The 16974-nt window shown below is 48.2% G+C and overlaps 1 protein-coding gene across 1 annotated transcript in view; it reads left to right on the top strand.

Moving 5' to 3' along the window:
- The first annotated feature begins 11308 nt into the window (after positions 1-11308).
- The window catches only part of c6h1orf35 (chromosome 6 C1orf35 homolog), a 32850-nt gene continuing 27184 nt past the window's right edge, over positions 11309-16974 (top strand). The window contains exons 1-2 of the mRNA XM_041189108.1: positions 11309-11536; positions 14199-14349. Coding sequence (XP_041045042.1) covers positions 11443-11536; positions 14199-14349 — 245 coding nt within the window. The 5' untranslated portion in view covers positions 11309-11442. The remainder of the gene's footprint in view (positions 11537-14198; positions 14350-16974) is intronic.

Here is a 16974-nt window from a genome sequence, read left to right on the forward strand (position 1 = left end):
ACATCTGATAGTAAATCAATCTTCAATTAGTTTCTATTGCAAAAAGAAATCTCCTACAATCACTATGGCAATGACATTGAATGATCTCGCTTCAGGCATTATTCAGCTGGAGCCTGTCTGACAAAAGTCCTGCTCCCACTGAGTCCAGTGCAGCTGTTTGTATGAATTGATGACTACATCTGTTAATCTACAAAAAACTGCTGACTGCATTACAAGTCAAATTAACCCTTGTTGTGTGCGAATGCAAAGAGTCTTTTCTGCTGTACAGATTCACATTAACAACCAGCCACGCTCTGAAGTGTCACTCATGTGAATTGTTCTCGAGATGGAAGTCTGGTAAATGAACATTAGTAGACACTGGCATCACAGTTACGCCTGACCCTATCCTTCCTCAATATTCACAAACATGTTACAGCAGTGAGTACAGGGTACTGTGGAGGATCAAGAACTTGGGAGTAAGGAGGTTTTGTTGCTTCGCTGGCACAGGGCCATTGAGATTGATTATAGTGCCATAGTTTCTGCCTTGCATTTTACACTCCTCCTCACTCCCCTCCCCTAGCACCTCCTCTTTCTCAGGTTGACTTGTCACCTTGTAAGAACATTAGAAATAGGAGCAGGAGTAGGCCATTCAGCCCTTCAAACTCACTCTGCTCTTCAATGAGATCATAGCTGATCTTCTAATTCAACGCCATTTTCTTGCACTATCCCCGTATCCCTTGATGATTTTAATATGAAGAAACCTATCAATCTCAGTCTTGAACATACTCAATGATTGAGACTCCATAGCCCCTCTGGGGCAGAGTATTCCAAAGATTCACCACCTTCTGCATGAAGAAATTCCTCCTCATCTCAGTCCTAAATGACCTACCCTTTATTCTGAGTCTGTATCCCCTGATTCTAGACATCCCAGCCAGGGGCAACATCCTTCCTGCATTTACCCTGTCGAGCCCTATAAGAATTTTGTATGATTGAATGGGATCACCTCTTATTCTTCTAAACTCCAGAGAATAAATGCCTAGACTATTTAATCATTCCTCATAGGACAATCACCCCATCCCAGGTATTAATTTAGTGAACCTTCGTTGCACTCCCTCTATAGCAAGTATAACATTCTTTAGGTAAGGAGACCAAAACTGCATACAATACTGCAGGTGTGGTCTCACAAAGGCTCTATATAATTGCAGTAAGATATCTTTACTCCTATACTCTCAAACCATCTTGTAATAAAGGCCAACATACCATTTCCCTTCTTAATTGCTTGCTGTACCTGCATGTTAGCTTTCAGTGACTAAGAACAAGGATATGCAAGTCCCTTTGAAGTTCAACACTTCCCAGCCTCTTACCATTTAAGAAGTGCTCTGTATTTCTGTTTTTCCTACCATATTGGATAACCTCACATTTCTCCACGTTGTGGGCTGAATTTTCCCAGAATTACACTAAGTGCGGTAGCGGGCGGGTAAAATGAAGTTCTACCCGCCGATGAAAATGGCGGGTTTTCATGCCATATCTTCCTAAGCCCACCTCATTATATATTCACTCCCGCAAAACACGCCGTTTCCATGGTGAGCAGGCTCTCATTTGTCCGCTCGCCATCACCCCGCTGTTGTATCACGCCAGCTGCCATCTTTAAAAGGCAGCTGCCAGCAAAGCGCTCATCCCTGCCACCAAAGGAAAAATTACTGCAGCCCCCCTGCTCCAATGACAGGTCCCTTAAGCTACTGCTGGATGCCATGGAGGCCCGTCAGGATGTGCTCTACCCCCGCTCTGGCCGCAGGATGGGTAGCAATGTCACCAACCTGGCTTGGGACGTGATGACAGTGGTGGTCAGCGCCAATACCCTGCAGAGGAGAACAGCCACCCAGTGCTGCAAAAGGATGAATGATCTCCTCCATTCCGCCAAGGTAAGTTCATCACTCCCAACTCACACACTCACAAACCTATCACGCACCCACAGGGCCTTCACTCACTGCCAGTGCAATGGACATCACCATTCACTCTCTCACACACACCGTCATTGTCCTCATCCCATCCATGGGACTACTCAACACCCACACAGGCCAGCATACTTATCATCTGGCCTGGCAAGCTTCCTGATACACTCTTCCCATCTCTACCCATGCAGGGCAAACTGGCTCACAACAGGAGGGAAAGGTTGCAGACAGGTGGAAGGATGCCAGGATTCAAAGTTCTCCAGGAATTTGAAAACAGCCATCTAGCATGCCGGAGATGACCAGAACGGGTCCTGTGCTGATGGTGAAGTCGGTACCGATCCATTGAGTGAGCATCCAGCAATGCAACATTCATCAGACAACCATGCCATGAGTGATATGTCCTCTTTCACAGGCCACTGCCATGCACTAATTATCTCCCCTTGCTGAGGTGATAGCGCTAGCATTGAAATGCACTGAGGTCAACACTGCCAGGATGGCGGCCACCATGGATACCTTGGTCCAGGACATCACTCCTGCACTGCTGTGTGGGCTTAATTCCATCGCTGATGCTATAGTTGGCCTCCAACAGTGTGTATGCGAGAGGGGTGCTAGGTAGCTCGATCTCTCTCCAGCTAACCCTTCCACTCATGGAGTCAGCCAGGGACCTCGGGCACCCATAGGGAGGAGGATCAGCAGGTGCAGACTCTGGGGCCATCCACTCAGGTGACTCTGGGCGTGACTGGCCCATCCAAATCCCATCTTCCTGTGACCTCCACAGATCCAGCTTCACAGGCTGAGGAGGGTCCCACTGTCATACAGCAGGACCCCGAAAGCAGGCCGGAGCATCCAAATCTCAGCCCTCCAGAGGATGCCCACCAAAATCATCACAAGCAGGGTTTCACAGTCAGCAGGCTGCCTCCAAATCCACTGTGGGTGTCCAGGGAGCACCAAGATATAGCAGCAGTGTTAGGGCAGTTAAGGAGAATTAGCTCTTTTAAAAATTGAATTCAAATTCCACCATCAGCCGTGGTGGGTTTTGAACCCAGGTCCCAGACCATTACCCTGGGTATCCGGATTATTAGTCCAGTGACAATACCACCATGCCATCATCTCCCACAGCCTGGGCACGGTTGTTAATCACTTGTACATAATGTTCACTATTGTCAATAAACTCCCAAGAATGTCCCCCTGCCCATGGCTCCTTGTTCTGATGAGCAGTGTTCCTGTCACTCAGGTGTGAAACATTTCTGCACAAGATAAAAGGCAGGTGTCTCAGTCCAGGGCCTCTTTCCTGTGCTCTGTGTGGCCTTCAGACTACAGTGATGGTCCAGCCTCATATTCCCTGGAAACTTTACTGATGCCTGCACCTCGGCAGTGCTGGTCATTACTGCCAGAATGTAGCGGACAGGCACCACAGAGTTCTTTCATACCCTCTGTGTTCTCATCACCTTTAAGGTGGGGCTGACACCAGCATCTGTGACCAATAATGTTGTGCACCAGCTCCTGAAGGGCTGCTGAAGGCAGACACAGCATCAGATGCATCTAAAATTTCATGGCTGCGTCTCTGAGACGGCCCTGATCATGGAGCGCAAGTGAGCTGCCCTCGGCCAGACAGGAGTTGGACATTCTCAGAGGCCATGTGTAGATCTACGGAGTGTCCTCAGTGCATGTTGTCATCATGCCCCTGTGATCGAGCTACTATTAGGGCCTCCACTGCATCTCCATGATAGGAGCATTCTCACAGAGGGTCTTGTGCTGCGATAAGCCAGACTGGAATCAAACTTTCACAACTATGATGTGAGGATCTACGGGGACTCCTCACTGCATGTCGTCATCATCCTCCACAAATCTGGTAACTATAAGGGCCTCACGAGCATGCCTGCCTTTTCTCTCCAGTGCAAGAGCCTCATCCCTGTTGTCGTCACCGCTGAGGATCCCCTCACCCTCATCCCCGTCAGCGTCTTCCTCATCAGAGGAGACATGCAGCTTCTCCATCTCCTCCTCAACCAGTTCCTCACCCCGTTGCAGCGCCAGGTTGTAAAGGGTGCAGCATACGGCGATGGTGCGTGATACCCTCTGTTGATTGTATTGCAGGGCTCCACCAGAATGGCCCAGGCACCAGAACCGCATCTTCAACATCCCAATGGTCTGCTCCACCAAATTGCGAGCTGCTGTATGAGCCTCATTATAGTGTTGCTCTGCTGCAGACTGAGGCTGCTGCATGGGTGTCATCAGCCACGGCTTCTATGGGTAGCCCTTGTTGCCAAGGAGCCAACCCTGCAGCCTCTGTGGACCCTGGAAGACTGCAGGGATCTGTGAGTGACTCAGGATGTAGACGTCGTGCACACTCCCTGGAAATCGTGCGTATACCTGCAGGATACATTTCTGGTGGTCGCATGCCAGCCGCATGTTCAGTGAATGGAAGCCCTTGCGGTTAATGTATTCCACCGTGTGTAGCGACGGAGACCTGAGTGCCACATGAGTGCAGTCAATTGCACCCTGCACCTCTAGGAATCCTGAGATCAGGGCGAATCCAATGGCCCTTGCATCTTGGCTGTCCCAGTCCCAAGCGAAATGCACAAAGTTGTGTGCCATGGAGAAGATGGCATCCATGACCTCATGGGTGGCGGATTGTGAAATCCCACAGAGGTCACGTGTGGAGCCCTGAAAGGAGCCACTGGCATGGAAATTGAGCGCTGCAGTCACTTTCACAGCCACTGGCAGTGGATGCCATCCCTTTGTCCCCTTGGCGCCAAGCCCTGCAGGAAGTGGCAGATGTGAGCCATCAGGTCCCTAGACATGTGCATTCATCGGTGACACTGGTTCTCAGTCATCTGCAGGAATGGCAGGCGGTGTCGCGAGGCGCCGACCGGCTTTGGCTCCTTGTCGCTCCTGGTCAGGGTGTGTGGGAGCCCCTGGTGCTCCTTCTTCCTGAGGTTGCTGCTCCTGCTTTTGCGCATCCAGGAGCCTCAGTCGTTTTCTCCTCCATCTTCTCTCCTCTCTGTAGGCCATCAGGCATACAGCTAGGTCACCAGGATCTATGATCATGATGTGGTCCTCCTGCAGTGTGAAGGAGAGAGAGATGTGGTTATCATGGCTGTACTTAGCATCTTTTCTGGCTCTGTGTGACCTCCCCTTAACACTCCCCGGAAAGTGCTGGCCACCCCTGATGGCCAGAGATGAGTGCGTTGCATGGCTGCCCTGTCAACCTGCGACATGGAGGACACTGGTCCAAACCAGGATGCTGAGATTGCAAGGGGCTGTGAGAGCTTCCAGCAGTGACTGCTACATTCCCAGCGTTAGTGAGGAGATTGTGTAACGTGTGTAATCCAACTGCTCCACGGTCCAATAAAGTGATGGCGGGCGGACTCAGTCTGTGCCGGGGTGGGGTAGGGGGGGTAAGGTAGGGAGCACTTGGTGGCCCTTTGTTGCCTCCACGAAGCTTGCATAGGTGGGCAGGCTAGGAGCCTGACCCCAATTATATCACTGCGGCTGCGCCTGACCTGTCTTAGTTGCAGAAGCATGGTCAGTTTATACAGGTGTCCCTAATGTGTGGCAACTTCCCTCTCTTACCCTGCCACCCACCTCGATTGCCTGTATGCGGGATGCAGCGCCAGGGCAGCAGTTGACCCACCCTCCACACCACCCCCACCCCCCCACCCCACCCTAAACAGTCACCTCCAAGGTTGGCCAGCATTTGCCTCCAGACATCCCCCACCCCTTAGCAGTCGCCTGCGGGGCCAGGCATCAGTTTCACCCACCCCCCGGCACCCCTGATGCCTGTAAACAACAGGCGAGCTGAGGAGAACGCTGCTGCTCACTCACCTCAGTTCCACCAAAGTGAAGGCCGCCAAGTGCACGTCACCTGTGTGCTGTTGTAAAACATGTCAGCGAGCTTTCCCGCTGATGTAGATGGATGATACAGTCGGGTTTCAAGAGCCTGGTGGGATGGCCTTTTAATTATATGCTATTGTATTACAATTAGCTCCCCGCCGACCAATGGTGGGAAATGTGGCCCCGCCTATGGCGGGCTGAGCTGGAGCTCATAACTTGCCTTCATGCTGTTGTGAAGTGGGTCCCGCCATACAAGTACAAGTTTTTCCAATTTTATTTTGATTTGTGGCCAGATTTTTATGTCCTCCTGGAGTTGGAAATGGGGTCGGAAATCGCCAAAGCTTTGTTTATTTCACATCAAATTTAAATTTCCCATATTAAAATTGGGCCACGTAATCTTCCCATAGGCAGGAAAAGGTTTGGGTTGGGGTCCGATTGCAGCCCCGCATGGATGCCCTCTGAAGTTGGGGTCACCATTGACAGCCCTAGGGGAAATTTGTTTTTCATATCTCCAGGATTTTTGTCCTGTCGGGCAGGATTTGGCAGGCTTTGGAAAACCTGCCTTGTTTAAGAGCTCAGGAATCTTGGGAGAAGACTGCTAAGGAGTCAAGAAATGTCATTAATTAATTCTGTATTATAGGATAGAAGTGTCTTAACTGCAGTGACTGATCAAAGAGTTCTGTCCTGCAAAGTTAAGTTGACCATTACATTGACTAGCAATCTATCCACATAACTGAAGTTCCTCATCCCTAGAATCATTCCCATAAAATTTCTCTACACCCTTCCAAATACCTTCATATCTTTCCTAAAGTATGATAATTAGATCTGGACACAATACTCCAGTTGAAGCTGGATGACTGCTTCATACAGGTTTACCACCTTGAGATGCATTAGAGTACTTTTCCCATTGGAATAAGTGCCAAAATGCATTCAAAACTGTGGTAAAATGTGCTTGGGAAGCTTCCTGCCATGATCTGGACAGGGATTTAAATGTCCAGAGTTTTTTAAATTAGAAAGAAAATTGTGCTACTGCTGAAGTTTAGGAAGGAAATCCAGTCACCTATTACACTCCTTTGATTTTTTTTTTATTTGTTCATGGGATGTGGACATTGCTGGCTAGGCCAGCATTTATTGCCATCCCTAACTGCTCTTGTTCAGAGGGCATTTTAAGAGTCAACTACATTGCTGTGGGTCTGGAGTCACATGTAGGCCAGATCAGGTAAGGACAGCAGGTTTCCTTCTCTAAAGGACATTACTGAACCAGATAGGTTTTTATGACAATCAGAAATGGTTTCATGGTCATCATCAGACTTTTAATTCCAGATTTTTTTTTTTGAATTCAAATTTCACCATCTGCCATAGTGGGATTCAAACCCGGGTTCCCAGATGTTCCTCTGGGTCTCCGGAATACCAGTCCAGTGACAATACCAATACGCTACTATCTTCCCCATCGACAGGCCATATGGTCTTAAATAGACGAAAAACACCATCTGGTCTTCCAATTTCAATGGGCTTCATTGTGTGGAGCTACAAAGGTTTGTTTTGAAAGCTGAGGCCATTATGGATACTTGGCTCAGTTTCAAAGGCTGTTGAACCACTTAGCTCAGCAGGAGTACACAGTTTGATTGGCAATTTTAAGAGGTTGTTAAAGGATCATATGTTTTTGGCGTGGTTACTGAATCGATGTTTGTTTTTACAATTGAATGACTACTTAAGAGGATTTAATTTTTTTCAAAGGAATTGATTTTTTTCTGCATAGTATGGATGACAGTACGTTTGATTTACTGCTTAGATTGTAGGAGATTTAATATTTTTTTAAAGCCCATTACATGGCTCCTGGTGACTGTACATAGTAGATACTGGGTGATTGGCCATGGATGATAGATGGAGAATATGAGGAACATCGAGCAGTAAATGTTTTGTTTTGGGTTTTGGAAGAGTGGGCTGATTGAGCAACCTGCACTCTGCCTATTACAAACAACCGAAGGAACATGCTGAAATAAAAATAGAAAGTGCTGATGAACTCAGAAGGTCTGGCAATATCTTTGGAAAGGGAAACAGAGTAATGTTTCAGTCTAATATGATTCCTCTTCGGAATTACAAAGGAACATGCTGTTTGATTTGATCAGCAGGTTGCTGGGATATATGACCTATGTACTGAAAGTCACACACATTGTTGACCAATTGTGTGATAGGCAGAATTTCTACTGTTAGATGTGCTTCCATGATTGGGCAGCACTTGCTGAACAATCCTGAGTTTGCTAGTAGCTATGCTAACAACCAACTTAAGATAATCAGACGAGCTTGTAACGAAGCTCAATTATGATTGCTAGAAGTGACATACATTCATAGGCAGGGACCCATTCTCTGCAAATAAAAGGAATATGTTCAAGCCTTGCAACTTTTTTGAATTACCGGGAGTTGGTGAGCATATAGTTTTCCGTTACTTTAACCATGGGAACATCTCAGGCAATCGGAATTGGCTGTCCAACCAATCAGCACCCTTTTCTCCTGTAGCATACTGTTGCAGACAGGAGGGGTTTTAATTTAAACAGCTCTGATTTCTCCTTTCACCACCCATCCTTAAACAGAAAGGTATTTTGATTTGCTTCCACCTTTATAAGACTGAAGTTTCTTTGTTACCACAAGGCAATATTTCTGGTTCCACCAGCTAGGTGACATGTCACGTGACCCCGTCTCTTCATTTTGGCTTTGACAAAGGGTACATATTCCGTTCTCTAGGTCTCTGAGATTGTGAATGTTCCAACTATTAAGTCTTAACGGAGTTTGCAGGGTCCTTTGTTCATGCAGATGAATTGGTTCTGGTTGGCCAGGCCTGACTTATGAAACGTAGATGGCCTTTGTATAATTCCCTTTGAATTTGGTTTCTGCAGCCCACAGGGGATCATTAGGGTCTCTTCAGAAATAAGGAGATGTCAGTTGCTGCGAAACTGCCATTTTAGCTGGTACTGTTCGAGAGTCACAGACAGGCATAGCTTCAGCCATTTAAGAAAAAGATCTCTGTCCACTTTTTAAAATTTTATAAATTAGTCATGAGGATCTCGCTTTCTCTCTCTTTCTATCTATCTATCTATAGTATATATCCTGGCAATAAATTGTTGTGATTATTTGAAATTTGGTGTTCTTGCATTTGTACAGATGTGTGCAAGGTGAAAAGCTTTGGCAACATGCCTCTCTTTTCAGCAATATTTAAGACACTTGACCTTTTGTTTGAAAGGAAGATGGATAATATTCACACATTTGAAAATAATCTGGGAAAGAGCAGAAGCATTGCCACATATTTTCAATAATTCATGAAACAAAGGTGTAGTGCCAGAAGACTGGCAGATAGCTAACATTTTACCTATATTCAAGAAGGGAAATAGAACATGTCCAGGGAACGAGAGACCAGCCATCTTAACATTGGTGGTGGTAAAAATAATGGAACCTCTACTAAAAGAGAGAATAAAAGAAATCTAGAAACCAAAAATAGAATAATAAATAAGTTTTGGTACAACTCCCCATTTCTGTTAATCTCTCCCCAGTTTCTGTTGGTCTCACTATCCCTACCTCAATTTATGTTGCTTTCTCTCTCCTGCCAGTTTCTGCCGCTCTCTCACTCCTTCTGCACTTTGTGTTGATTTGTCTCTCCTCTACAGTTTGTGTTGTTCTCTCTCTCATCCTTCCCCAGTTTCTTTGTTAGGATTCACAGCACTTCCATATGATGTCCATCTGCCTCAGTGTTGTGACCCTCACAACTGATAAGCAACCGCTACATTCTGAATAGCAGTAGACAAGCAGACCACAAACAATGCAGATTGGTTTCAAGTCATGACAGCCTGGGTGCTACATATCCATGAATTGCACATAGAGAGACCATTTTCCTGCATTGCCAGCAACAACACTTAAGAGATCACTGCCAATTCCAAGTTCCTGTGTCATCGTGATCACCCGAGCTACCTTCTGCTTTATCTGGATGGTGAAAATGGATCATGTTCGCAGTGACACAATGTACAAACCTCTAGATAAAGGGGGAAAAAAACAAGCCCAATGTCACCCTCATCCTGATGGCCACCTTTATGTGCAGCTGCATCAAGCTTTGTGTAGACCCTCGGATGCAAACCCAAGTGTCACTGTATGTTGAGGTTCTACCTGTCCCCGCTGTTGTAAAGGATGTGTCTGGCCACATTGCCATGGAATTCTCCAAGTAGTTGGACCGCGCTGTATCACCTACCCCTCAATGGAAAAATTATGCAGTAAAATGCCTTTGATCACAGGTCCATCAAGGAGTGGTCTGCACGTAGTGTCCTGGAGGCTCTGTGGGAAAAGGAGATGGCAAATCCTGTTGGATGGTTCCCTGAGCAAACTGTCAAAGCCATTTTTCAGAATGCCTCATCTTCAGAACTTTCAAACAAGCACCAAGACGTAGCTTAGCTGATGGTGAGAAAGACCCCCCCCCCCACCTCTCCCCCCGTCAGATCCTTCCTATACCCTTGGAGTCTCAACCTCTCCACACATTGCCCTGCAGGTGGCTGTGGCAGGGAAGAGGCCATTGTTCACCTCTTTCTGGAATGTGCCTTTGCAAAGAAGGTCTGGCGAGAGATGCAGTGGTTTCTGCCGAGTTTCATCTCGAGCAGTTTTGTGAGGCAGGCCTCTGTGCTCCAAGGGCAAGGAGGAACCTAAGAGTGGAACATACAGTATTGAGGCAGGTAAAATTTTATTGCACTTGTAATCCTTAAGTTGAAATATTTTGTAATATACTTTTACAAATTTTATGAATAAAGTATATTTTTGGGGAAAATATGTTCCAGTAGACTCCAAAAGCCCATGTAGCATTGCAGGAGTGCTGCAGTGTCAGAGGTGCTGTCTTGCAGATGAGACATTATATGGAGACCTTTTCTGTTCTCGGGTCAAACTTAAAGATCTTATGGTACTAGCAGGGGGATTATCCCCACGTCCTCTCAACCAACACCAAAAAATTATCTGGTCACATCCCATTACTGTTTGTGAGGCACACACATTGGTTGCCACCTTTCTCACATTGTAACAGTTTCTACATTTAAAACATATTTTGTAAAGTGGTTTGGGATGTCCCATCTCACTGGTATTGAACTTACACTCAAACAAAAACATATTAATTATGGGGTTGGGGGGAAGGTGTTTGCCTGGTGAACATGGCCATAGCATTACCCCACAACAGCAGGCAGCGAGCACCAAGAGGGATATCCCCCTGCACAATGATAACAAACGCACAGGAGGAAAGGTTTGCTCTGCACAAAACTGGTGGGATATAACACAGAAGCAAAAGAAAAACTGCGGGTGCCGGAAATCTGAAATGACAGAAACTGCTGAAAATACTCAGCGGGTCAGGTAGCAACTGTAGGGAAAAGGAAACAGCGCAAACGAGCTCAGGGTTCTCGCTCCACCGACGCTGCCTGACCTGCTGTGTCTTTCCAGCTAGATACGCTGGAGGGCGGCAGAGATTTAGCTCCGCACAAAGATGGCTGCGCACGGTTCCTAATTGCACAAAAGATGCCCCTCAGTCAGATGGTGGCGCTCAATCGTCATCCACATGCGCCACCTCTCCGAAGGAAGTCGAAGTCGCTTTTCCTGCTAGGCCGTGGCTGTTGGACAGGATCGGTTCCCGTGTTTTAGTTGTCTTGTGTCAGGCTGTAAGATGATGGGCTCGGCCCGGGGAGGGGTACGCGGCGGACAGGATCAGTTCACCTGGGAGGAGGTGAAAGCGGATAAACATCGGGAGAATTACCTGGGTAAGGAGAGGCCCCGGGAAGGGGCGAGGGGAAAGTGGAATGAAAACAGAGAATGCTGGAGAAACTCAGCGGGTCTAACCGCGTCTGGAGAGAGAAACAGAGTTAACGTTTGGAGTTTGTATGACTTTTCTTCACAGCTAAAGAGAAGTAGAAATGTGATGGATTTTACGCTGTTTAAGCGGGGTGGAGCAGGTGAAGCTGGATGGAAGGGTCTGCAATAGGTGGGAGTCAAGGAGAGGTTGATAAAGGTGTCGCGGACACGACAAAGGGAGTGATAATGGTAGTGGTGAAGACTAAAGAAGGTGCTGATAATGGCATAAAGGTAAAAAAAAAAAGCAGAATGCGTTAATGGCAATACGAGGGTCAACACTCATGAAGGAACAAGTGACAGATGGCACTTTTGGGGGGCAGTGGGAAGTGGGGCTGGGGAAGGGGCGAGGGGGTGGAGAGATGGGAAGGGGCTGGGGGTAAAGGAAGGGGCAGGGGTGCAGGAAGGGCAGGGGAAGTGAAATTGGAAGGGGACAGAGGTGAGGAGGAAGGGGGCAGAGGTGAGGGGAAGGGGGAAATGGGAAGGGGGGAAGGGGTAAGGGAGGGGGAAGGGGGAATGGGGGGAGGAGGAGGGGAATGGGGAGGAGGGGGGAATGGGGGGAGGGGAAGAGGGAATGGGGAGGGGAAAGGGGTGAGGGGGGAATGAGGAGGGGAAAGGGGTGAGGGGGGAATGGGGATGGGGAAGAGGGGGAATGGGGAAGGGGAGGGAGGGGGAATGGGGAAGGGGAGGGAGGGGGAATGGGGAAGGGGAGGGAGGGGGAATGGGGAAGGGGAGGGAGGGGGAATGGGGAAGGGGAGGGAGGGGGAATGGGGAAGGGAGGGGAGGGGGAAGAGGAGGGAGGGGAGGGGGAAGGGGTGAGGGGGATGGGGAAGGGGAGGGAGGGGAGGGGGAAGGGGTGAGGGGGATGGGAAGGGGGAGGGGGAAGGGGTGAGGGGGAGGGGGGAAGGGAGGGGGAGGGGGGAAGGGAGAGGGAGGGGGAAGGGGTGAGGGGGAGGGGGGAAGGGAGAGGGGGAATGTGGAGGGGGAATGGGGGGAGGGGGAAAGGGGGAGGGCTAAGGGGAGAATAGGAAGGGTTAAGGGGGGAACGGAAAGGGACGAGGGGAACGGAAAGGGACGAGGGGAAAGGGTAAGGGGTGAGGAGGAAGGGGGTAAGAGGGGAGAGGGAAAGGAGAATGGGAAGGAGTGTGGGAGACGGGGTGATGGGGAGGAGGAATGAGAAGGGCTGGGGAGGGTAAGGGGGAATTGGGGAGGATAAAGGAGATGGGAGGAAGGGGGTGTGGAAGGTGGAAATATAGGGTAGAGGCAATGGGAAGAGAGCAGGAAAGAGGCTCAGTGGGGATAAGGATTTTTGAAGAGGGGAAAGGGTTTGTTGAAAGGGCTGATGTGGGGTGAAGGGGTTTGGGAGTGAGGTGGGGAGGGGGAAGGTGGAGTGGGAAAGAGGTACTGGTGGCTTGGGGAGGGGGAATGAGGAGGGAATAGCGACAGAATGGGGGGCATGGGGGTGTTTGGTTTGGGAGCTCTTGGAGGGACAGGGAAGTGGGATGCGTGCGGGGGGGGTGCTTTGAGGGGAAGGAGGTTTGGGGAGGGTGAAGGTGGAATGGGAAGGGGGCTAAAGGGGATAATTGCTGGTTGAGAGGGGCGAAAAATCTGGAGTGAGGGGCAGGGAGAGGGGTAATCCCTGGGAGGGGGGAGTAATCCCTGGGAGCAGTGGGGTGAGGCTAATCCTTGGGGTAGCGGGTGGGGGGGGGGCACAGTTAAGAGCCAACCACATTACTGTGGATCTGTAGTCATATGTAGGCCAGACCATGTGAGGATGGCAGATTTCCTTCCCTATAGGGCATTGGTGAACCAGATGGGTTTTTACGACAGCTGATGATAATTTACTTACTAACTTTATATTCTAGATTTTATTAATTGAATTTAAATTTCATCAGCCGCTATGGTGCGATTTGAACCTGTACCAGACCATTAGCCTGGGCTTCTGGATTACTAGCCCAGTGACATTGCCAATATGCGCCACTGTCTCCCCAATCCCTGAGTGAGGGGACAGAGGGAGTGATCACTGAAATAGGGGGGTGGGGTAGAAGGGGTAATCCTGAGTGAGGGGAAGATCTGAAAGGTGTCTTATCCCCAGTATAATGATGGGGAGGAGATGGGTGGTAGGTATGGGTGTAATCCCTGTGACAAAATCACTTAGCAAACTGTCACTCCAGTGCCCTGTGTCCCTGACTGTTTCTATACTGATAATAAACAAGCTGCTCACATTGACAGTCCCACATTGAGTAGCAGAGGCCCAGTATCTAAGTGAACAACATTATGGTACAAAAGTGACTTTTTAGATATGAAACATTAGAAGTTGTGAGTCCTTTTTTAAATGACCGGTTGCATGGACATCGAGGGAAAATTGACAGAAGATGTGTGCTATTGGCAGGAGATTGGTACAGATTATTATTGGAGCAACAGATTATGGACTTGTAATGAAGTGAATTTTTGTTGGGACATTTGGCACAAGGAGAGACCCTGAGCAACTGGATCTGAAATGGGGGTCTTACCCTAGGATTTGTTGTTTTAGAATATAGATGTTATTTATGTCTTGTTCGTGATGGCTTGCAGGAAATTCACTGATGGCACCAGTTGGACGATGGCAGAAAGGAAAGGACCTTACCTGGTACACAAAGGAGAAGAAAACAGAGGAGGCACAGTCTCGCAGCGAGGAATTGATGGCTGTTCGAAGAGCTGAGCAAGAGGCCCTCATGGCAGCACTGTGAGTGTTGAGAAAAGCCTGTATCCGCTCTCATTGTCTCCCTCCAGCCCTGAAAGCTCTGAGCTACAGTTCCATGGGCAGAGGTATTCCTGCAACATCTCTCGCAAGCTTCTATATGGAGTGCTGCAAAGCCATTCAACCGTGAGGGCCACACCTCATGTCAACACACCTGCCCGGGACTGGAGTGCAAAGTTATTCCTGATCTCGATATGAAGCAGTGTTTTTACCAATTAAGTCATTGGTGGCCTGGGGTGGAGGAGTGGGGGTGGTGGGGGGAAAAGAGTAGAAAAACTCCTGACTATAACAACAACTTGGATTAATGTGCTGCTTCTTATGTAGTTAAAATATTCCAAGGATTTTCCCATGATTGTATTTAGACCACCATTGATACTATGTCAAAGAAGGAAATATTGAGACAGTTGTCGAAAAGCTTGGTCAAAAAAGTAGGTTTTAAACAGCATTTAAAGGATAGAGATGGTGAGATATGACGAGGCAATTCTAGTGCTTAGGGTCTCGATGGCTGACCACAACCACTAAGGGTGGAGCGAAGGAAGTGGGAAATGCACGAAGAGGTGAAACATAGAAAAGAGGAGCAAGAGTAGGTCATTTGCCTCTTCGAGCCTGCTCCGCCATTCAGCATGATCATGGCTGATCCTCTATCTCAAAAGCCATAATCCTCTCTCTCCATTCTCCTTGATGCCTTTAGAGTCTAGAAATCTATCTATTCCCTTCTTAAATATATTCAGTGACTTGGCCTCCACAGCCCTCTGTGGTAGAGAATTCCACAGGTTCACCACCCTCTGAGTGAAGAATTTTCTCCTCATCTCAGTGCTAAATGGCCTACCCTGTATCCTGAGACTGTGACCCCTTGTTCTAGACCCCTGAGCCAGAGGAAACATCATTCCTGCATCCAGTCTGTCCATCCCTGTCAGAATTTTATATGTTTCAATGAGATCCCCTCTAATTCTTCTAAAATCCAGTGACAACAGGCCTAGTTGGCCCGATCTCTCCTCATATGACAATCCTGCCATCCCAGGAATCGGTCTGGTGAAGCTTCACTGTACTCCCTCTATGGCAATTATTTCCTTTCTTAGGTAAGGAGACCAAAACTGCACACAATACTTCATGTGTGGTCTCACTAAGGTCCTGTCCAGCTGCAGTAAGACATCCTTGCTCCTGTAGTCAATTCCTCTTGCAACAAAAGCCAACAAACCATTTGCCTTCTTAAAAAATGACATCACAGGAAAACTGTTACCTGATTGGTTGGTAGGAAATCTGCATTAAATTTGAAAAAAAAACACTGCAAAGCTAATTAATAAATTAATTATCTAAGTACAGATGGCTGGGCAGGTGATGTACTGTAGCTGTATGATGTGGGAGCTGGCAGATCCCATTACGTGCCGCAGTGACCACATCTGCAGCAAGTGTTGGTTGCTGGAGGAACTCCTGCTCAGAATTGATGAGCTGGAGTCCGAGCTCCGGACGCTGCGGCACATCCGGGAGGGGGAGAGTTACCCGGACACTTTGTTTCAGGAGGCGGTCACACCCAATAGATTAAGTACCTCAAGTCGGGTCAGTGGTCAGGGTCAGCAGGGTGTCTGCAAGTGAGGCAGCTAGAGGGATCCTCTGTTTAGGAACAGAGGAGCCTCAGCTCTTGACCTTGTCCAACAGGTATGAGGTACTTGCTCCCTGTGTGGATGAGGAAGAGGGCTGTAGGGAGGATGAGCCAGCTGACCACAGCACTGTGGCATAGGAGGCCATTCAAAAGGGGGGAGCAAAAAGACATGTGATAGTTGTAGGGGATTCTATAATTAGGGGAATTGATAGCTTCCTTTGTAAGCAGGATCGAGACTCCCTCATGGTATGTTGCCTGCCCGGTGCCAGGGTGAGGGACATCTCTGACCGGCTTGAAAGGATATTGGAGAGGGAGGGCGAGGATCCAGTTGTTGTGGTCCACGTCGGGACAAATAACATAGGCAAGACTAGGAAAGAGGACCTGTTTTAGGATTATCAGGAACTAGGAACTAAATTAAAGAACAGGTCCTCAAGGGTTATAATCTCCGGATTACTACCCGAGCCACGGGCAAATTGGCATAGGGACGCGAGAATAAGGGAAGTAAACACGTGGCTAAAGGAGTGGTGCGAGAAAGAGGGGTTCCATTTCGTGGGGCACTGGCATCAGTATTGGAACAGGAGGGATCTGTACCGTTGGGACGGTCTCCACTTGAATCGATCTGGGACCAATGTTCTAGCGAAAAGGGTAAATAGGGTGGTCAACAGGACTTTAAACTAGAAAGTGGGGGGGGAAGGGAAGGGTAAAACTCCAAGAAGTATGACTAATGGGAAACAAAGCAGCAGGTTGGCGTGTGGGCGGGTGGATTCAACTTCATGGAAAATTATGAAAAAACTGAAAAGAAAGGAGAGCCCAGGAGAGGCTATTAAAGTCTCCAGAACACAAAATAGGACAGTGTTTGGAAAGGGCTAGGAATCTAACTTCAAGCACATCAGATAAAGGGATGACAATGAGAAAGGGGACGGGAAATACAGGACTGAAGGTGTTGTATCTGAGTGCATGCAGTATACGAAATAAGGTAAATTAGCTTGATTGGAAATGGCAGGTATGAT

This window comes from Carcharodon carcharias, chromosome 6, assembly GCF_017639515.1.
Source record: "Carcharodon carcharias isolate sCarCar2 chromosome 6, sCarCar2.pri, whole genome shotgun sequence".
NCBI lineage: Eukaryota > Metazoa > Chordata > Chondrichthyes > Lamniformes > Lamnidae > Carcharodon > Carcharodon carcharias.